Here is a 21,793-nt window from a genome sequence, read left to right on the forward strand (position 1 = left end):
TCACGTATGACTTGTAATTGTGGCTGGAGCAAAGTTTTCACTCAGCCATGACGATAATGAGCCCCATAAAAGTCACTAATTCGTGTTATAATTGACTGAAGAATCATGGAAAGCCATTTACCCTCTTTCTTCATCCCCCTACACATATTTTCAGATATGCAGAAGATAATTTAGTACTTTGATCCTAATAATTATGAATATTCTTTTATTAGTAGCACTCTAATTATCTGCTCATCAGAACCAGTTGTTTTGCATATTTTATTGAAACTGAGTCATCATTATTAGAAAATAAAAATTATTTTCTCATGGGGTGTGATTCCTTAGTCATATTTTCCTCATTAGATTGTTGAAATGCTCCTTTATTCTTCCCTATGAGCTGTTTATTGCTGATTGGTATTAATGCTGGAGGTGTTGATTTTATATGTCCTTCTTGGCCTTTTTACGTCATAGCACCTGACCCAACAATTCCAACTATTTCCCAATGCTGTAATTTCATACCATCAGCAGATTCCTTTTCTTTGTCTCTCTGTTTCTCTCTTTTTTTAAAGTTTTAAACAGCTGATCTAACTGTGCTCAGTGCTTTAAATGTATCACAAAGACATTTTTAGTCTTTCTCCTCTGTCGTTCGTGGGCATTTCCATGTCTCCTGTGGATTTTTGGTCCGCTGTCTTGTGGACACAGTGCCTTGGCCTGAGATGGCTGTTGTGAGTACCTCTGGAACAGACACACAGATTTATTCTACAAGCCAAGAAAGCCAGGTCCCTCTAGGTGCCATTAACATTCCTAATCCTTGCAATGACAGAAGAAGTTGAGACACTTTCTGTTGTAGAGGGTGAAGGGGCTGTTCAGCTCTTGAAGAGCGTGTTAAAGCTTTGAAATCATATCTTCCCTTGGAAGACTTTCGGCTTACAATGCGCTCCATGAGTCTCTATAACATAATCAGAAAGGTTTCTTTGAAGTAACAGTGATAGGAAGCCTTTCCAAGCGCTGTTTACTCACTGGTGAAACTGGATGCAGAGCCACAAACAGGTGCTCTGAATTGGCAAAAAAATCAAAAGCAGTCAGTGGTTTGCACAGAAACTAGGATACCATTGCTGGGTGTGTGTCTTTAGTCACGCAAGAGGGACAGGAGAACCTCAGAAATATTTAGTGGTAATTAATTGTTCTACAGTAAGTGAGACAACTTTCGGTCTTGGTAAGAAGAGTACTACTCCCATCAGCTTCATCAGGAACTCCATCTGTGCATTCCTCATCCTCCACCCATCACCGTTCAGCATCATCCATCTGTGACTCTCTTTAATTTTATTTACAGATGGATGGATTTCATAACCCTGAATTCTGTTCTTCTTTTTCTCTTAGATGATTCACTGGGATGGAATCTTATACCTTGCACATCTGTAGACATGTAGAAAATTTTGCTAAGTGTGAACTGTTCTAATTCTCCAGTCTATCTGAATTGTTAATAAGTCAAATTGTTTTACGCATTAAACCCTACAAAAGAAACAGTTTTGATCTTGAACACTTGCAGCATCCAAAGGTTCGATTTCTGTTACTCTTTTCTTGAAACAACCTTTCTTGCTGTTCCTGTAATTCACATCTATTGAAAATTTCATAAATGTGGCCTGACTTTTCACAATACTTTTCATTCCAGTAGTCTTTTCTGCCTTTTAGAAAAATTTGTTTTATGAATAATTGCCAAGGTAAGTGAAGCTCTTCTAATACAGTGACCCTTTCCTTGTCTCTTCCTCTCTACCTACTATAACATGCTGTCACTTTCAGTGTTAACTAATTGACCTGTATACTCCTCACTGTCAGAGCCTTTTTGTAGGACTTTTCAGAACAATTGGCAACTGTATCACCTTTTGTAAAGAATCACAGACATGAAGTGAAGTAAGTGACAGGAGCAGACAATGGTATCAAGACACCTGGTAGAATATATTGCAACCTCAGATGTTGGCAGTGACATATGCTGTGCTTTTGGCACAACTATGGCATGTTCCATGGATTTTCCCCAGGATGGTCCTTGTGCTAGATTAGGTGGTGGTTAGTTCCTCATGGATCGATGGTGATATGCCAAAGAAGTTGTACTGTCATCGACAGGACTCCAGCAGTGATCTAATACCGCTGCACTACCTGGCAGTTTCACAGTGCCTCCACTCCTTTCAGTCTGAAGATTTTGCATGGCTTTGGTTTTGCAGATTTAACTGAAGACTCCTTATAGTGCCATCTATTTCACAAAGTCCTTACACTCCTAGAAGTTAGTTCAGGAATGGAGAAAGGCATACTGCTGCTCCTGTGTTCCCTTGAGTTCTCTAGATGCCAGAGGCTGTATTTTCAATGATTCTAATATTTCTCTCTGCTTCTGAAAGATTAGAAGGAAACAAAATAACCTTATAGTATGTATTTATATACACTAACTGGAGTTTAAGTCTCCATAATCCTGCCTGAAAAAGATATCTTCTTAAACTATTTTGGCTGTGTTTACTATATCTGAGACTTGAATGAATGTTGGCAGCCCTTGGAGATGAAACTTAGGTTTGTATTTTCTTTACAGTCACTTTGCAGATTGTTAAAACCTGAAATGGGCTTTTTCTTTGGAGAAGGACTTTTGTTCATAGAAATTCCTTCTGTTGGACTGAAAAATGTCAGTTTGCAAACCTACTTTTTCAGGGTGAATAGAGAGTATCTCATCTTTGTGGATACTTGCTTACTGTAGATTACAGTTACAATATTGTGATGGCCAAGCCAAGCCACATGATTACAGAAAGAAAACCTGACTTACTTAAATAATACACTTCTAAGTTGTTTATGATGAGAGAACCTTTCATTTCATTACTCTAACAGAACAATACCCTCAGACTTGAATGAAACAGCAAATACTGGAGATCAGGTTTGGTAAGATGAGGAGGGAACAACAGGCACTTGCAGTTGGATGAAAACTGGCTAATTTTGTGAGTTATACTTGAGCACACAATTATGAATTGCGAAGTGGCTTCACTGTCTACAGCGATCTACAGAAAGTAAAATTTGTAAAAAGATAACTGTTCTAATTTAGTATTATCCTCTCTTCTCGTATTTTATTGCAAATTTTATCTTCTTAAACAACCAGAAAAATGAAATATGGAAAATACTTTTAGCATGTGAAACATGTCTCTGATTCCTCATAAGGCATGGTATCAGCTATTTGATAATATTGACAAAAATGTGGTTCTTGGGGTTATATTAGTATTTAAATTGAAAAGTCTATCAGAAAGCAATATTTTCTGTGCTTGACACTGAAGGAAGCAGGCACATTACATTATTGGCTCTATTTTCTAACAGAAGTTAGCAATATGTAATTCTTTACTCAGTCAAAGTTACAGAAGTACTTGATATCAGGAAGCCTGTACATATTGGTGCAGCCTGTACTGAGTCACACCTCCCCACAGGAACCCTAGCTGTGATGAGCTAAGCAAAGTCAAAGATGAATGGACTCAGATGAGTCATAGTAGTGGCACTGGGCATAATTTAGTCCATTAACAGATAATTAAATAATCTTCAAGGAGTTACCCATCATTGACATTTTCTTTCTCCTTTCACTCACATTAGAGTATATTTAGCAATAAACAGCTTGATACACCAAGGCAAGAAGCTAGAAAGCAACCCGTGAGTAGCCATTAGAAAACAAGGTGGTAAATGCCTTGTAATTGCACAGGAATGAGCAAAATTGTCTCAAGGATGGCTTTCTGTTTTCAAACTTATACTTCTTGCTTTTAAACAGAGGGTCTGACAATCTCATCTGACTCTTTGGCAGTCCCCGTAGGCATAGTTTGGTACATGTCACACTTCTCTCCCTTCAAGAGCCGTGCTTATGATTAGTGACATTTCCCTTAGCTCAGTGACAATACTTAGTCATATTGTCCATTTTGTTAATGCAAGATAGATTTTTCTGAGTATGTTACAAAGTATAACAGGACCACATGTATTTGATTAGGAGCCTGATAGATAGGCACATGCTGAAAGTTTGCTAAATGAAATTAATTCTCAGACACATTTTTTATTTGCATCACAGAAGTAAAGCTTTATTAGAGGCAATGTATCAGCAGAATGTAAGTCCGTGAACAAAGAACCAGTTGAGAAAGACAAGTTGAATGTGTGCATTGCAGAATGGAAGAAGGGGGGTAATGAGGCAGGTGACCAGGCATGCCTTCAGAATTGCTCTAGTTACACCAGCTATGCTGCAGAAGCGCTTGTCCGTGGGTCAGTTCAGTGAGTTTGAGTTGGAGGATGCCAGCAGAATCATGCTGTTGCTCTAACACACTCTTGATTGTCCTATGTAAAGACAGAACAAATCATCATCTTAGGAAGAAGTCAGTTCTTCAGATTCTTTGACCTGACATGCCATGTTAGCAAGAGAGCAGTGGGAGAAGCTCAGATGCCTTCAAGCCTAGAAACTTTATCAAAACTGTATTTTTTAGCATATCCAGTCCTGTAAGGCTTATTACTTGCATTTTACATTTAGGAAGAGGACAGAAAAAGGCTTTTGTGTCTTAACCCTTACTTCCTGCATGAGAGAATCAGTGAGATTCTCTCATTCCTGGGCTAAGTTGACCTGGGAATCTTCCCCAGCCCAAAATACAAAACTTCTTTCTGACAAAATATATCGTAGTCATCAAAGTAGGTGCAACCCACTAATGAGCATCACCATACAAAATATCATCTTACCTATCACGTCACCAGACTGGGATTGAGAGTAGGAAGCAGAAGAATATGAGTGGGAGGACCTTCCACCTCCTTGGAGAGTTCCTTGAGAGGCACTGTGAAAGAAGAGGAATTAATTCACCAAAAAACAACTAACCACTGGATATACTGTGGAAAAAGATTTGATGTAGCTCCACACACACCAAGTTTGTATTAACAGTTGAGTTCTTCTTATTGCCTTGCTCTAATACAGAATACATACACAATGTCTTGCTGTCCCTCCTGCAGCAGTGCCCGGTACTGAGCAATCTCCTGTTCCAGGCGGGTCTTGATGCCCAGGAGCATCTTGTACTCTTGGTTCTGACTCTCCATCTCACACCGGATGCTGGCCAGCTCCTCCTCTACAGAGTTAATCTGGCCTTGGATTTGTTGCAGCAGGCAGCCGTAGCGAGATTCAGTTTCTGCCAAGGAGTTCTCCAGAGAGTTTTTCTGAAAGTGGAAATGCAGGAGTTTAGGACCAGAGCACTACCTCTCCCTGCGCAAGGAGGGAGTTTCCCATTCAGAGGAGGAAAGGGCCCTCAATGATCCTGCCCCACGTACCGTGCTGAGCTGTGCCTGCAGTTCGATCTCCAGGTTCTGCATTTCGCGTCTCAGTTCGGTGAGCTGGTGGCTGCTTGTCTGGATGTCCTGACTGCTGGAGGTGACCTGCTGATTGACTTCTTCAATCTGCCAGAGTCAAATACCAAACACACCCTCTGAGTGAGGAGACCCCCTCACGGAGCAGATCTGCTGGCTGAGTACTAAGGTAACCACAGTGCCTCTGCTTCTAATTCCCTCTTGCTGGAAGACAGCCTAGATGAATTGCTCCTCAGATCCTGACTTGCTACCCACCTTTGTACATCAGACCTGGCCTGGCCTGCTCCCTCTCTGCCACTGCCTTCCCCAACACCTTTTTCCTCGCAGTTCCCCGAGCTGCACAGGGGCAGGCTGGTGTTCCACCCAGCAGCCTCTTCTGATCACTGGCTGCCAAAGGACTCCTGTTCAGGTGAGCCGCCTCCCCAGTATTGCGTGCCTGGTACCGGAGTCTCTGTGTTTTTCCACAGAGGGAGACTGCACTCTGTGCATTGCTGCATACCTTGACTTCATACCACTGTTCCACCTCTCTGCGGTTCCTCTCAATGATCTGCTCGTATTCGTTTCTCAGGTCATTTAGCGTCTTTGTCAGATCTTCGCCAGGAGCAGCGTTGACCTCCACGCTCACGTCGCCACCGGTTTGGGACTGCAGCTGCCTCATCTCCTGCAGAGAGCGTGAAGAGAGGAGCAAAGAATACAGGTCACTTCTTCAACTAGGGAGAGCGGGACAAGCAGTGTGGAGGTACAACGGAGTAACATTCACATGGCATAAGTCTGGATTGACTTGGGAATCCTGAAAGGTCAGAAGAATATTTCTTGAAGATACTACTTATCATTGGCTCTTACCTCCTCGTGGTTTCTCTTAAGAGCCATCAGCTCATCCTTCAGGGACTCTAGCTCGGATTCCAGAGAAGACCTAACTAGAGTCAGGTCATCCAGGAGATTTCTCAAGCCATTAATGTCAGCCTCCACACTTTGACGAATGACCAGTTCATTCTCATACCTGTACCACACAGAAGAGAGACAGAGAAACAGGGAGATGAGCTGACAACTGTTGTCAGTAGCCCTCACCCTTCCTATGTCTGTATGCCAGTAGAAGAAGGTGGGGGCTCGGTCGCACCGCTGGAGGCAGTGCCTCGTCTCCTGACTTCCGTGAGCAGGACATGGAAGACATGCAAGGTTCACAGGGAGGCACTCACTTCATTCGGAAGTCATCAGCGGTCATCTTGCTGTTGTCGATGTCCAGCAGCAGTTTGTTGTTGTCCACAGTGGCAGAAATGATCTGCAAAAGAGTAAGTTGGAGTGGATTTTCCTTGTGCCCAGTGCATCCAGAAGAGGAAGAAAGGAGATACAAAGCTTTGGTAGGGCTTTCTTGCAGGTCTTGGGAGTTCTTTCCTGCAGCGATGCAGGGACCGCATGAGAGGGTTACTCTCCAAAAAGTACTTTCCGAGGAAACTCAGGTTATCACAGAGTCACCTCCAAAAGACCTAGTCTAAGCTCTTGTTGCTCAAGTTGGAGACGGTTCCCCAGGTGTGGCTGGGGAACGTATTCTGCCCTTTCTCTGTTAACTTGCCTCGTCTTGGTCTGTTTACTGTAATTTCTTGGTACCAAGGCAAGGTTTTGTGAGGGAAGGCCTTGGTGCTTCCAGCTGCTATACGTAGGAGTGTGCGGAGACAAAGGGAATTTAGATCTTGCAGTCCAGGTGCTGTGGCTTTGCACGCCATCCAGCTGAACTGGATTGGAGTGGAGGGAAAGACTGGAAACCGCACATCCCTGAACTGGAGCCACCAGTGCAACGTGGGATTTCAGTCACATGCACCAGCATGTTTGGGCCTAGGCTGGGGGATTGCTCCTCAGTCCCCTGCGCTGTGGCCCCAGAGCACTTCCCTTTCCCTTGTGGACTGGTGTGCGGGCTCGCTTACCCCAGAGGTGGGAGACATGGCTCCACCGGTTTCTGCCAGTGATGCCACCCGCAAGGGCCGTCCACTAGCACCCTCCACCCTCTTAGAGCCACTGCCAAGGGGAAGAAGGAAGTCCTTGCAAATGAGAATTGTGTGGAAGAGATGGAGCCAGGTCAGTCAGGGCTCTCTTACCTGATTCTGGAGTTGTTCAATGGTCTGGTAGTAGGAGGTGTAGTCCTTTGAAACGCTGGGAGCTTGTTTCCTGTACCACTCCCGAATGTAGTGCTCGAGCTGAGCATTTTCTTCCTCCAGTCTTCGCACCTTGTCCAGGTAAGAAGCCAGGCGTTCGTTCAGGTTCTGCATGGTGACCTTCTCATTGCCGCTCAGAATGACATCCCCCCCAGCACCAAAGCCTGCTCCCAGGCCAGCACCAAAGCCTGCTCCCAGGCCACCACCAAAGCCACCGGCAAGGCTGCCAGCACACACGGGCCCTCCATAGCTAATGCTGCATGCTCCCCCACCGTAGCTTCCACCGCCTATCACAGAGGAGGCATATCGCCTGGCGGAGACAGAGGAGCTCCTGCTGCTACCGCCACCGCATAGGCCTGCACCTCCACCACTTCTGTAAGAAGTACTAGACGTTCTCTTGATGCTGCAGCTCATGGTGAAAGCAGTAAGGTGTCCAACCCCAACCCCAAAGCCCGCTGCACAGCTAGAAACAGAAAATCAGACTGCAGCCTTTCTGTCTTCGCTGCTCACTATTTATACCTTGTTGGGTGGGTGTCACCTGTAAGGCAGTCCAGCTTCCCATGAAGTTTGCCAGCCTTTTAGTGCTCATGCCAAAAGTGATGTGCTAAGCAAATTTTGTCTTGGGTAAGTCATTTCTCTGCAGGTATGTCTGTGTTGATTCACACAAAGCACGCACTATAATTTTATGTGGGTGGCTCTTTGTTAGATATTTTGTTGGATAATGTAATATCTCATTGCTTCTTTTATCCTGGCAATATATCTCTAGTAATAGGAGGTAGTTAAGGCTCCACCTAGGTCATCTATCTCATTCAATCTTATATGTGGCGAATTTCAGTATTTCACTTTTTTGTCTTCCTTTTATGATAGCAGACAATGATTCTTAAGTCCAGCAGCATCCAAGAGGCTTTTTATTCTTTAGTTAACTCAAGAATTTGCATTAGGTATTTGGAAATATTCTTTCATTTACTAAAGATATTCCTCATTTTAAAAGCTACCTTCCCATCTCTGTTATCGAAGAGCAGTTTACACCATTCTTCGTATTGTGCTATCATTGACTGTACTTGGGGGAGCTCGTGCTGGTATTTGCTTTTTCCTGAAAGCACAGAATGGTGATTTCAGTCATTTTTCTTGTTGAAGAAAACTGAGTGAAAGCCAGAGTCCCTACAAGGGAGAGCATAGTAATCTTTTTTCCAGTAAAGACATTGATTTTACTTTAGCTGTTTTAAAAGGGCTCGAAGGAAGGTAATAAGAGACATTTTTAACATTTCAGATTTTAATATTTCCAATTTAATATTAAGAATAGCCATTTTTCAGAGTAGACTGTAGAACCGTATAATGCAATAAAAAAATTCAATTTGATTAAAAGATACAGTGCCAAAGATTAAATCTGAAAAAATATAATCATTACCCGAACTCATTACAGTGAATTGCGATTGATGATGAGAGCTTCCCAACAGTGAGAGAATTATCTCCTGACAGGAAACTTGAATAAGACAGAGTTTTGTATTTTTTTCCACTGCCTATGAAATATGGGGTGTTCAATGAGACCTTTTTTCCATCTGTACTGCCCAACCTTCTAGGAACCTGAGAAAAGCCCTGAACAGGAACTAATGTTCTGGTTTCCAGTTAAGCATCGTTAACTCCTACAGAAGAGTCCCTTGGCTTGCACAAAGGAAGCACAAGGAGCTGGTGGAACCTCCTGTGGATTACCTGCCCAAAATCAACTTATCCACATTGAGGGAAGATGAATTCAACCTAGAATTATTTTAGGAAGAGATTTTCTATTGCAGAAGGAGAAACAAACTCAATGAACGTAGCAAAAGAAAAGTGAGAAGGGATTGGCTTGCCTTACACGTCGTAGTAAGCATGGAGGGAGGAGAGGTGTTTGAATTAGAGGGCAGTGTGCTTGTATGTGTCCCATGGTTGTGAAAAGGACCTCAGACTCCAGTCCTGAACGGGAAGATCTTTCTATGGTGCTTTGCTCTTGGAACGTAGCTGCTGCCGTTCTGCTTCTCGAACACCCAGGGAAGTAGCCATCCTATTTGCTTGTCTCCCAGAGCAGCACAGGCATCGAAGGAGACTGCCTACAAAGAGCATTCCTGCTCCCACTGTGTCTCTGAAAACTCAGGCAACTACTTGCCTGAGTACCGCTTCGCACTGGGTGGAGCCATATTCTACAGTAGTATTCCAGTCTTCTGTTTTTGTTTTTTGGGTTTTTTTTAGGTTTATTACTTTATAGATTTTTTATATATATCTGTATATCTTTTTTTTTCTTGTTCCTATAGACATAGAAAGTCTTGTCAGGAATATATTGTTGAAGTGGAAAGATAGGGGTGTGTACTGTTACCACTAGAATATTATCTGCTCTCTGTAGAGGTGCTTAGCCTTTAGAGGCTTAATATACAAGGAGGGATAAACTTGAGGTGCTGAATCCCAGAGCTTGAATCCAGCTGCCTAAAGGTATGTTCTTGTAGATTTTACCAGTGCCTTCGAAAGAACACAGAGGTGTTAGCTTTGACTCCAGAAGGAAAGGGATATCAGTGTATGGGAAATAGTCCTTAAGAGAGAAACAAAATTTTGAACTTAAAGCAAAATTGAATCATGGAAAAAATCTACAAAATTATGGCTTATTTTCTCCCTCTTTCATCATCTAGCTTTAATTAGAAACACCTTCCTCATGTCATTCCTGATTTTGCAGACTGCTAGCATATTCTTGGACATGATATGTCCTTTCCAAGGCTGAAACAGTCTAGTGTACTTAGCTTTCGCTCTTGCAGAAGTTTTTCTACACCTTTTCCAATATTCTCTGAATTTTTTTCCAGCTACATCATGTTCTTTTTGAGAAAGGGTCACCAGAATTACCTGCAGTACTCAAAATATGGCCCATGGCATCCATGTGCCCTAGACTGATTCAGTAGAGTAATGATGTTCTTCATTTTGATCCTCTGTATATTGACAGGAGAATCTCAGAATACTTCTGTCAATGCAAAAGGATTTGACAGTTTGAATAAGTACCCAAACATTCTTCTTTATCCGAAGCTTAGGTTATACTCCTGTCAATAAAAGCCTAAGTCATAAAGTTCAGCAACAGTTGCTGAAACAGCAGTTTCAGTGTTCGTTGCATCACTGATGATCAGACTCAACCCTGATGCGTTCTGTGTGTAATGCCTGAGGAACCAAGTGCCTCTTGAGTTGTGTATCAAAAATAGCTGATTCTTTGCTCTTTATATGCTTGCAATTCTATATATTATGAAACTAGTAAAGTTTGACTGTCAGAGCTTGTTGAGTCATCCATATAAAGGAATTAAAGCTCTTCCCTCACTGGGTGTGATTCCTTAGTCACATTTTCTTCATTAGGTTTTTGAAAATCTTCTTTCTTGTTCTATATGGGAGGGCTATTGCTGATTAGCATTAATTCTGTTACTGTTTTATTGTTGGTGTCTCACAAAGTGCAGTGTCTAATCCAAAATTCTGCAAATTTGTGAGTAAGCATATCTCTAATCAATCACTATGTGTTTCTTTTACTATAATTTAAGTAATTGATCATTACACACATTGCTTCGGGGGACATATCCCCCAAATTTCGTAATTCTCCATGGTAGGCGCCAGCTGTATTCCATTTATCTAGACATTCTCACCCTCTAAATCCGCAGTTTTTTCCTCAGACTTTGACTAAGACACAAGAGGGTTCTTTATTCCCTCTCATGCTCTCTTTTAACTTCCTTAGCCCCACACCAGTGACTTCTCCTGAAAATCCTTCATTCCCTCTAACTGGGTCTCTTCCTAGATGCTGTCTCCATACTGCCCATTTTAATTCCTTATGAACTTCGTCACATGGCACATATTGCTTCATGCATGTTAGGCAGCAAGGTAATTACCAGTCAGAAAACTAAATACTCTTTAAAGATTAATTTAAAGGGTAGGTTGAGATCTGCGGAGGTAGTTGTAACATACATGGTGCAAGAGGTAACAGTATACTACCCTCTAGAGGGCTGTGGCATAACTGCAGTTTGATTACTTTGAAATAATCTAGATACCACTTACTGTAAACATCACTCTTCTCTTTCTACGTGATGTATGCAGTCCAAATACCTAAAATAAAGAAATAGGAATCGGCATTACTAGAATCTCATTCTTGCTGTTGTGTGGCGCTGGAAGTATTTGTGTAGCACAAAAGTCTTTTTAACAGGTCTGCTAAATCGATTTCATGCAAGCGCACCACAAGCAAATACAGTTCGGTGTAGATCAAGTATTTCTATTTCCCTACTTAATTTCCAAGTATTGCGAAATTTTGCATGAGAGTGTGACATGTATTTCTGGAACTTAAATGTACATCTATTCTCTCCGTCCACACCCTTGTGAATTGGCATGTGTAACCTTTAATCCGTGGTGCTCACTCCTCTTGCACAAAGGACACGTTTTCTTTGACTCCTTATTCACCACTAGGGGCTGCTCCCTGAGCACATAGACCTGCCTCAAAAGCTAGGCCTGCGACTCCATCTGCTTGTGACCTGCACCCTTCCCTTGTGCAGCCTCAAGGTAATTTTGGCCCCTTGATTGCTATTGGAAATCCTAATAGCCTTTGGAGCTCATAGCTTGATGTGTTTCTTTTAAACTCAGCTTCACCATAGACCTCCCCTCTAGGTCTGGCCAACTGCAGTGCCTTCTGCAGACACTATACGAGCTGAAGCGGCCTCACAAGGAGGTGCATGCCGAAATGCATGCTAGGCAGGTGCTGCTCTTTGGTTCCTTTCCCCATTTTTCACTGCTGGCTTTGCTTGAGAACAGCCTGGTCTGTAACTGACTTCTGTTCCATGTTGTGTAGGTGGCAGCTGAACCCATGGACTAAGACTTTAAAATAAAGTTGTGGTTGAGGATCTGCCTACTTTGGAAGCCCTCTCTCTTCCAGAGTATCATCCAGAAATTCCTGAGATTCCTGAGAGGTGCACAAGGTACTACTTTCAAAGGCCTAGGACTATGCATTTCACTTCCTTTGACCTCTGAATTTGTTAGTCTCTGGGTTACTTTTTTCAGCTAAATCTCTGGATATGGATTTCATCTGAGTAGTAGGATTTCATCCTTTTCCTACTTGATTAACTTTCTTGGCATTGGTTGGTTATTGCTGCAATCCATGATGATTATAATAACCTGGCGTTTGTTTTTTTGAACAAAATTGTCCCAATTGCTGGAGAAAGGCATACTATAATTTCTTTATAGTAATGAATATAAAAATGCATAAAGTACATTTCCCTGGACAGAAGCAAATGCAACTCCCAAAAGACAGAAAATAAAGAGAGAGTTCTTGCTGATGATTTGTTTGCTGGGCTGCTCCAAGCTGTTGCGACAGGCAAGCAATGAATTTTTTGCAAACTCTAGTCAGGAAAGTTTTTGAGTAATAGTTGAATGTGGTTGAAAAAGCTTACATTAATTTTCTTCACAGTACAGTTTTTCTATATCCGGAAATAAACATTCCAATTACTTTCACATGTACTTCATTTTTACACAGATAGACAACAGATAGAAGATGAATATTGCTGTCAGTATTAACATTTTATGGAAGGAAACTCCGTAAAGATCCTAGAAGAAAATATGTACTATAGCAAACTCAATTACTGTCTTATGCTGAGATTCTGGGTCACTACTGCTGTTCCTGATCGCTTCTGTGCTTTATATGTCCTCTTTTCTAAGCTGATTGGTGTTACAAAACATCATCTCCTCCCTCCAAATATCACTTTTTATTTACAACAATTCTCTCTAGTCCTAAAATGTTATTCAGTCATTCTATCTAGATTCTGGGCAGATGTCTATCCTGATTTTAAAAAGTTTTCTTTTCTGAAGAAACAGAAGATTTCTATGACAAGGGAGTATAAAAAAAGAGAATTTTCCATATACTTTTTAAAATCTCACAGTGCTTCCTGTTGTCCTTAAATTCACCCTACTCTGTGGCAGGCTAATGGGGTAGTAGTAACTGCAGCATAGGTAGTAAAATCATTTTGTTTCTTTTACTTTTAAAAAAAGCAATAATGTACATTGCCATGCATTCAGTGAAATCATTTCAGACTCTGAATTACGTTCCTTTTCTTCTTCTTTTTCCTTCCAGTTTAAAAAAAACAGATCACAAGTTTGAACATTTCTAGTTTAAACTGAACAGTGTCAGTTAAGTTTTTGTGAGTCACAAATTGAAACATTGCTTTCACAATCATGGTTCTGTGATCACTCATGTCTCATTGAGTCATGCCTAGGTTGGCACTCACAGTTGATGCCAACTGTATTAGCATTCATGTAGTGTTGCAGTCTGTTCTGGATTGGTATTTAGCTATTACCGAGTCTTAGAGCTGAGCTCCACAACAATATCTGGCGCTTTCTTAAAAAACAAAGGCATAGCGTAAGATGCTCCAAGAAGTTTATGATCTGCCCAGAGTGCTCAGAAATTATGCTTTAACTCTAAATCATGTGTACTAAACCTTTCTATCTGGAGGTATGTTTTGGCATGGCTTTGTATTTGCATTTCAAGTGGTTTCACCACAGAGTGGAAAAAATTCCTAGACACAGGTTTCTGGTTGCATCAGGCAGAAATAAAGTTTTATTGGAGACATTTTTGTGGTACAGAATAAGCAACAGATTGGTTGAATCTGTAAAGCAGGTAGTTCAAATGTCAGTGACGGAACCCACAGAGCATTACAGGCAGAAGAAGCGCATAGTATACATGGCAGGTGGGAAGGTGGTCCATCTGAATAGCTGACGGGCCTTTTTAGGATAGATAACCGTTCCTCAGAGCTGCTGATGCTAAGAGCATCTCTCTTTCCTCAGAAATGTGGAGAATGCAGAGGATTTGTGCAAATTTCTGTTTGAAGGGTCTTGTGCTGTAGGATCATCGGTGTACGTTCTTAGTCAAAAGACTTTCTTCCATGTCCTGTTTAGAGACAAAGAAGCCATTAATTTCTTTGGTGCTGGCAGCAAATCTCGGAGGCACAGTATCTACCAGACAAAAAAGAAGCCTGACTGTTTGCTGGTGATCATCAGCTATTCCAAAAGCATAAAAGAAAACTTCAGCCTTGTATAAAAATGATATTTTTAATGAGGTTCTGCAAAGAATTAGAGAGATGAAGAAAACCAGCTGATGTTTTAGCTACATGATGTGCTGATATCATCCACGTAACTGAATAGAAATTGAATGTCTGTATCTTAAGAGGAGTTGGTCCTTTGTACACAATTATGAATGAATTTTTAATATAAGTAAATTTACCACAAACAAGAAATGTTTGTTTATCCTCAGTACTGTTTGTTCTGAGATCAACGTGTTGATGTAATGTATAAATTAGTACGGTTGTGACAGAGAGCGCAGTGTGCCCATGTAACAGTTCTCACCTTGGGTTCCACCACCGCAGGACTGAGACTGGGAAGATGAAGAGTAGGAGTGGGAACTGCTGACACCTCCTGAGAGCCTTCCTCCTCCTCCTCCTCCACCAACAATACTACTGCTTCCTCCACCACTTCCCCCTCCTAGTCCTCCTCCTCCTCCTCCTCCAATAATACCACATGATCCTCCTCCACTGCCCCCTCCCATTCCTCCGCCTCCTCCTCCCATTCCTCCTCCCATTCCACTGCCGGAAGAAATGCCACCTCCTCCATATCCACCACTTAAGCCACCACTTCCTCCTCCTCTTCCTCCTCCAGAAGAATAGCCACCACCTCCTAGTCTGCCTCCTCCCATTCCTCCTCCCAGTCCTCCTCCCAGTCCTCCTCCTGGGATGCTGTAAAGAGAGAGAAGGAAAAATAAAAAAAAAAAGTTAATCAAATGCATTTTTCATCTCAGAAAGAGATCTCTCTCCAGATACTGCACAGAATCCTGCACTTCTCCTGTCTGTGCTCCTCCTTTGTGGAACTAGCTGAGATCAGCAGCACAACTGATGCCATACAAAAATCAGTCTCTCTTTCAATATCAGCTTGAACGCAGTAGCTGCTGCCTTTTCCAAATTCTGCTCACATATTCCTTGCCAGATTTAGCATTGCCGCTTTATCAGTTGTGGCAGTGGATGCTGTCACTAGATGCCACACTGGAAAGGCAGAAAATGAAGCTTTAGCTGTTCTTTCAGGCACCAGTTAGAGTGAGAAGCAGGCTCACTGCATAAGGGGAACCAGAGTAGCTTGAAATCTCTCTGGAATCTCGCACTGAGACTTTTATAAAGGTTTAGAAAACTTTGGTCATTTTTCTGCTACCAGTCTTTTCCAAGGCTGTGTCTATCTGTTCAATTCCTGGCCTTTTCTGGAATCACAATGAAGGTAGGGTTGTGTACATGGGTTTCCTTGTCCAGCCCCAGACAGGTGGTTCAGAACTTCTGCATCAATTTTTCCTCACATGATTTATATTCTGAACAGCTTTGTCAAGAAATTTACAGTACCTCGGACCTTGCAGGTGATTGGTCAAGATAGCCAAATTAACCCCATTTCAGTACAAAGTCTGTTTTGCAAATCTAAACTGTTGGTTTGCTTTCTTTGTGACTAATCTGACAACCCTGGGTTTTACATAATGCTGTGATCTTTTGGCAGTTTACGTACGTTAGGTCCTGTTGCCCTTCCTCAAGCAGTGCCCGGTACTGAGCAATCTCCTGTTCCAGGCGGGTCTTGATGCCCAGGAGCATCTTGTACTCTTCATTCTGACTCTCCATCTCGCACCGGATGCTGGCCAGCTCCTCCTCCAAGGGGCCAATCATACCCTGGATCTGCTGCAGCTGCATGTTATAGCGGCGCTCTGTGTCTTCCAAGTTAGACTGGAGAGAGTCTACCTGAGAATGGAAAACAAAATAGGGTGTTTATGGGACTGTGGCAAGTTTAATTCATCTAGGGGGAAAAACTGGAGTTTTTCCACACAAAATAGAGAAAAGCCTCTCTGATGATAACAGGAAATCCAGCACCCCACTCTCTACAGATGGAGTGATTGCTAAGTAGAAGCAATCATCTCCTTTAGTGATACATACAGCCTGTGTCATAGGTGAAGCAGAAGCATATACCTTTACTTACCATGCTGATTTGTGACTGCAGTTCGATTTCCAGGCTTTGATATTCACGTCGCAGTTCAGAGATCTGTTGGTTGCTTGATTGTATTTCCTGGCCACTTGAGTGTACTTGTTGATTAACTTCTTCCATCTGAAAAATGCACATACAGAGTTAAGGTAATTAAGGTTATTTTTAAGTGAACATTGTGGGATTATCATAAATGCACTGAGAAAGCCATGAATATGGCTAGAGAAAGATGTAGTGTAGACTATGTACACTAACATGTACATTTCCCATGTGCTAGTCCATACCAAACCTCTTTGTAATTCACCTTATTACTGAAACGTGCTTCACTGCTTAACCTTAATACTCTACCACTAACCTGTTACAGTGAGCTACTAGAGTCATTTAAAGTTGATGTGCCTTAAACAATACAGGAAAGGTAGCTTCTCCTGTACTAGGTATGAATAGGTCAGTTCTTTGTGAAAGATTTAGTAAGCTGTTGGTACGGTACTTTACCTTGGTTTCATACCAACTTTCCACCTCTCTCCGGTTGTTCTCAATAAGCCGTTCGTATTCACAACGCATTTCATTTAATTTTTCCATCAAATTAATGCCAGGAGTAGCATTGACCTCCACGTTGACATCACCACCAGATTGTGTTTGCAGTCCCCTCATTTCCTGCAAAAAACAACAAAAGCCGTAGGTTCTCAGAGGGTGAAGGTAAGGAGAAACCTCATAGTTTGAAATAAAGGAAAAGAAATAGAAGGTGAATCCTCACACATTCGTATTACTCCCGCAAAAGACACCTCATCTGCCTCTGCCATGGAAGGAAACATTTCCGCCATTCCTAAGCTAAACTTTACAGTGAGCAATAGCCAAACAGCACATGCTCATTGATCCTGACTTTTCCGCATTGAGGCCTAAGGAAGTCCATGCAGCATGCTCTTTGTGAAACTCCTTTTGTGTGTTTTTCTTCTCAATGGGAAATATCATCTCAGATAGAATAAATATTTTCTTTTGACTCCTCCATATACGCTATTCAATTTTCTTTCCATGACTTCAGCAACCAAATTGTAACATGACTTCAGCAACCAAAGTGTACCTGGTAGTGAAAGCTATTCACTTCCCTGGTCTCATTTTGCCAGTTGTTGACCTAGATATTTTGTTACGTCGGTTTCAGGCCGTGAGAGCTATAGGCGCTACATACTCCGGCTAATCAAAGCCAGATTGTCTCAAGTTGGATGATCAAAGCTAGCAGCTAAAATTTGATTACTCCTAGTGGAAGAAATCCAGAGAAGGAAGAAATCTGCATTCAAAGGCTGTTGAGTTTTCATTAGTTATTATTTTAAGGTGTGGGGAAACTTACCTCTTCATGGTTCTTCTTAAGATAGATCAGTTCCTCTTTTAGGGATTCAAACTGTGTCTCCAGGTCAGATCTGGCTAGAGTCAGTTGATCCAACAGTGGACGTAATCCATTAATATCACTTGCTACACTCTGATGGAGAGTATACTCAGTTTCATACCTAAATCACAGGACAAGAAAGTTAGTAAAAGTTCTACCACACTCTGTTTGTTGTATTGATTATGAACCGTTCTCATCAGTACATCTTTGGTCTTACTTTAGTCCCATTGCTCAGTTCTTAAAAGAAAGGACCTAACACTCTTTCCATCTCCAACAGTTTTATTTGATTTTAGTGGAATCCTTCTCTTTATAGGAATTATATAATGAGGTTTACATTTATAAAGCTACAAGCAGAGATGGAGAAACTTAGACTGGAGTCCTTTTAATGGTGCTATTTAATAATTTATCTGGAGCAAAATAATGAAAAACTATGCAATATTGCTCTCAGAATGATTCTTTTTCCAGCAGTTATCTATATTGTAGTTGGAGCCATAGGATCTAGAGAGATTAACTGGGAATATGGATTCATGGGGGTAGGGTGAAGGAAGATGACATGAGGCAGGAAGAGAAAGACTCACTTCAGTCTGAAGTCATCCACAGTCATCCTGGTGTTGTCAATGTCAAGAAGGATCTTGTTAAGGTCCACACTTGCACCAACAATCTGAAAGGGAGAGGGCAGATGACATTTGGTCAATCCTCTTTTCAGTCTGACACAGAAAGAGGGAAGAAATGCCTGTGCAGGTACACATTTCAGAATATCTTTATGGTAATACCAAGCCTGAGTAGCACTGCAGGAGCTATGCAGAGAGAAGAGAGTTTGTTTACATCTCAACTGAAAGAAAGTGCTCTTATGTAAAATCAGTACTGGTTGGTGTCTTTGCTGTCAGTTTTGGTTTTTACATATATCCATTCAAAATGTAATACCTTGATAGAAGGAATAGTTAAACAAACTCCTCATACTCCCCAAACAGTGGAAAACATTATCACCATTGCAATATTCATGTAAGAGATATGAATATTAGAGAGCTGAGAGATGAAATTAGGTTAGACATTAAGGCCCGCAAATGATCTCATGCTATATGTTCACAAAAAGATGGAATTCATCTATGGCCATTAGTGGCACAACATAAGCAAGTAACGATTATATCTCCTGTTCAAGAAAGTGAGGCGCAAACAAACAAGGGGTTTTAACATGGGGTTAAAGGAAGCGCTGAGCAGGCCCCACGGTGGACGCAATAGTAATGATCTGCCATTGCACCAAACAAAACCAACTGCACCAAATACAAGCGTGCCATAACACACATATCACCCAGAGCAGAGAAAAACTGGTAGGCCTGCTTTGTCACAGCCTGCTTTTTGGCTGCCTACAGGGGGCTAAAATCAAGGAGGGAAAGTTTTGGCCCAAATAGGGATATTACGCTGGAGAAGGAAAGTGCCAGGCCATTCTCATGAGAATCCACCCAAATTTAGTCTAATCACATCATACCTGGTTTTGCAGTTCTTCAATTGTTCTGTAATATTGGCTGTAGTCCTTAGTACCAGTGGGACCTTGCTTTTGATACCACTCTCTGATCAGACGTTCAAGGTGAGCATTTTCTTCCTCCAAGCCCCGGACTTTATCCAGGTAGGAAGCCAGGCGGTCATTAAGGTTCTGCATGGTCAGCTTTTCGTTGGTGGAGAGCAATCCGGTATCTTCACCCAACCCCATTCCACCAAAGCTGCCTCCTCCAAAGCCACCACCCCCAAAGCCACCACCACCAAAGCCACCACTACCCCCAAAGCCACTAAATCCACCTCCACTGTATCCTCCACCACCAAAACCACCTCCACCAAGGCTACTTCCATAACCACCTCCCGTTCCCCCAAAGCCGCCTCCACCTGATCCAAAGCCTCCTCCCATACTTCCACAGCCCAGTCCTCCTCCAAAACTACCACCACTCATTCTCCCACCATAGGTACTGCGGCTAATCCTTCCGCAACTACCACTGCTAAATCCCCCTCCGTAGGTGCTCCTGGAACCTCCTCCACCAAAGCTTCTCCCAGAAAAGCCTCCAGATCCTCCAGAAGAGGTGTACCTTCTACTGGAGACTGAGGAGTACCCACCAGACCTGCATCCACTGCTGCCACTCCCTCCACCACCTCCGCCACCATATCCCCCACCACCACCACCACCACCGCCACTGCCTCCACTGCCAATTTTAATGGTGCTAGTTGAAGACTTAGTGCCACAGCTCATTGTGACAGCAAATAGGAGTCTAGTCTAGGTCCCAAATTTAGGTGCACAGCCTGATACGATTCAGGACTGTAAATTTTCACTCCCAGCTCTCTCTACTTATACTTTTGACAGTGGGTGTCACCGTCAGGTGTTTCCTTCTCCCAGGGCATTTGCCAACTTTGTTGTTTGCGCCAAGAATAATTTGCTGAACAATATTTTTGTGCCAATATCTCAGACAGTCTAGCCCATTGCTGGGTTTATGTTGTTTGTTTAAGAGAAAACTTTTTTTCTTTTGGGTGGCACTCTTTTCATACAGATTTTTTTTTTTTTTGAAAGTTAGTCTTTTGCTTTATGCAGCTTCATCTGCTTTACTAGGGAAAAAATACCTTATATGGGGTCCTCTTGGAACTAATGCTTAGATAATATGTAGCTGATGGAACTATACAGAGAGAATTTTTCTTCTCAGTTTTTCCCTAAATGAGAGAAGGTGATTCCCAAATTTCTCATATTTAGACTATGCATTTATTTATTCATTTATTCATCTGCTTTCTTTACTCAGATTTTTGTAGCTGCTATTTGTCAAAGACTATTATTCTCTTTGCTCTTTCATATTTTGGACATTTAAGATCTTTCACACTGCTTATATTCTTTTTCTCCCTACACGTGATAAAGTATGACTTTTATTAATGAGACAGTATAACTTGTCTATTTAGATTGTGCAACTTGTACATCCCTGTCTTACTAAGAGAACATACTTATTTATAAATCTCTTCCAAGCAATGCACTGGGATTATTTTAAAAATACAAATCCTTCCTTTCTGAAGAAAGTGATAGGACAGCACACAAGACAGCAAGTCTCCAAAGGGAAAAAAATGTGTTATTTTCACCAAAGATCTCTTAATCTAAAATGATAGGATGATTAAAGATACTTTAATTTTATTAGAAAGTCAATTGTAGCACAACTAGAAGTTGTATTAATCCAAACAATGACCTATAGAGCACTGCGTGGGAAGGCCTTTCACGGTTTAATATAAAACTGCTCATTCTCTGTATTGTTACTGTGTCACGTATTACAGGCAATAGAGTCATTATGCATACTCTTCAGAATACAGGCTCTAAAATAGCGTCCTAAGAGAAAAGTTGAAAGACTTTTTACACAAATCAGTTGAAATCACACTGTTGAGACCACAATAGAAAGTAGACTATACCTCAATCTTGCACTGATCCCAAAAGAATTTAGCCAAGAAAGACTTGTAATTGATTTTCACCTTAAATTGCTAGGTTTGATGCTGAAAGAGAGTATCTGAAGACAGAGTTGCAATGTTTCTGAAAAAGCCATAAGAAGATTCTGAGTTTTGGCAAACAATGCTAACTAATAGTCTTTGGTTTCTGATGACTTATCACCTACAGAAAATATTTTTTACAATGTTGTTTCATCTTTGTTGTGGGTGAAAACTAAATATTTTGGTTCAAATCCAGAATTTAATTTCTGTAGCATCCACTTTGTTCTGTTCTCAACGTAAATCCTTTTACATGAGACATACATCATATTTTTTAATGCTGGAGAGACTTCATGTAAACAGCCAGTCCCTTCTGCTTCATTGTGAACAACTGCAAAACCTTTAAGGATCATCCATCACCACTTGTGGTCCTGCAGTAGATGGACTGGAAGTCATGGACCTCAAGCTATTGCAGTTTGATTTGAAGAAACTG

General features: G+C 41.7%; 2 protein-coding genes across 2 annotated transcripts; both read right to left on the reverse strand.

Moving 5' to 3' along the window:
* Positions 1-4,054: 4,054 nt before the first annotated feature.
* Positions 4,055-7,964, reverse strand: LOC104152452 (keratin, type I cytoskeletal 16). The gene is made up of 8 exons (XM_068919279.1): positions 7,407-7,964; positions 6,513-6,595; positions 6,160-6,316; positions 5,816-5,977; positions 5,281-5,406; positions 4,943-5,169; positions 4,705-4,796; positions 4,055-4,311 (listed from the first exon to the last, which is right to left on the reverse strand). The coding sequence occupies exons 1-8, from the start codon at positions 7,875-7,877 to the stop codon at positions 4,292-4,294; spliced, it is 1,338 nt and encodes a 445-aa protein (XP_068775380.1). The 5' UTR covers positions 7,878-7,964; the 3' UTR covers positions 4,055-4,291.
* Positions 7,965-14,019: 6,055 nt separating this feature from the next.
* Positions 14,020-20,101, reverse strand: LOC104152432 (keratin, type I cytoskeletal 10). The gene is made up of 8 exons (XM_009687755.2): positions 19,352-20,101; positions 18,444-18,526; positions 17,830-17,986; positions 16,980-17,141; positions 16,485-16,610; positions 16,023-16,249; positions 14,832-15,217; positions 14,020-14,376 (listed from the first exon to the last, which is right to left on the reverse strand). The coding sequence occupies exons 1-8, from the start codon at positions 20,099-20,101 to the stop codon at positions 14,351-14,353; spliced, it is 1,917 nt and encodes a 638-aa protein (XP_009686050.2). The 3' UTR covers positions 14,020-14,350.
* Positions 20,102-21,793: the final 1,692 nt, after the last annotated feature.

This window comes from Struthio camelus, chromosome 25, assembly GCF_040807025.1.
Source record: "Struthio camelus isolate bStrCam1 chromosome 25, bStrCam1.hap1, whole genome shotgun sequence".
NCBI classification, from domain to species: domain Eukaryota; kingdom Metazoa; phylum Chordata; class Aves; order Struthioniformes; family Struthionidae; genus Struthio; species Struthio camelus.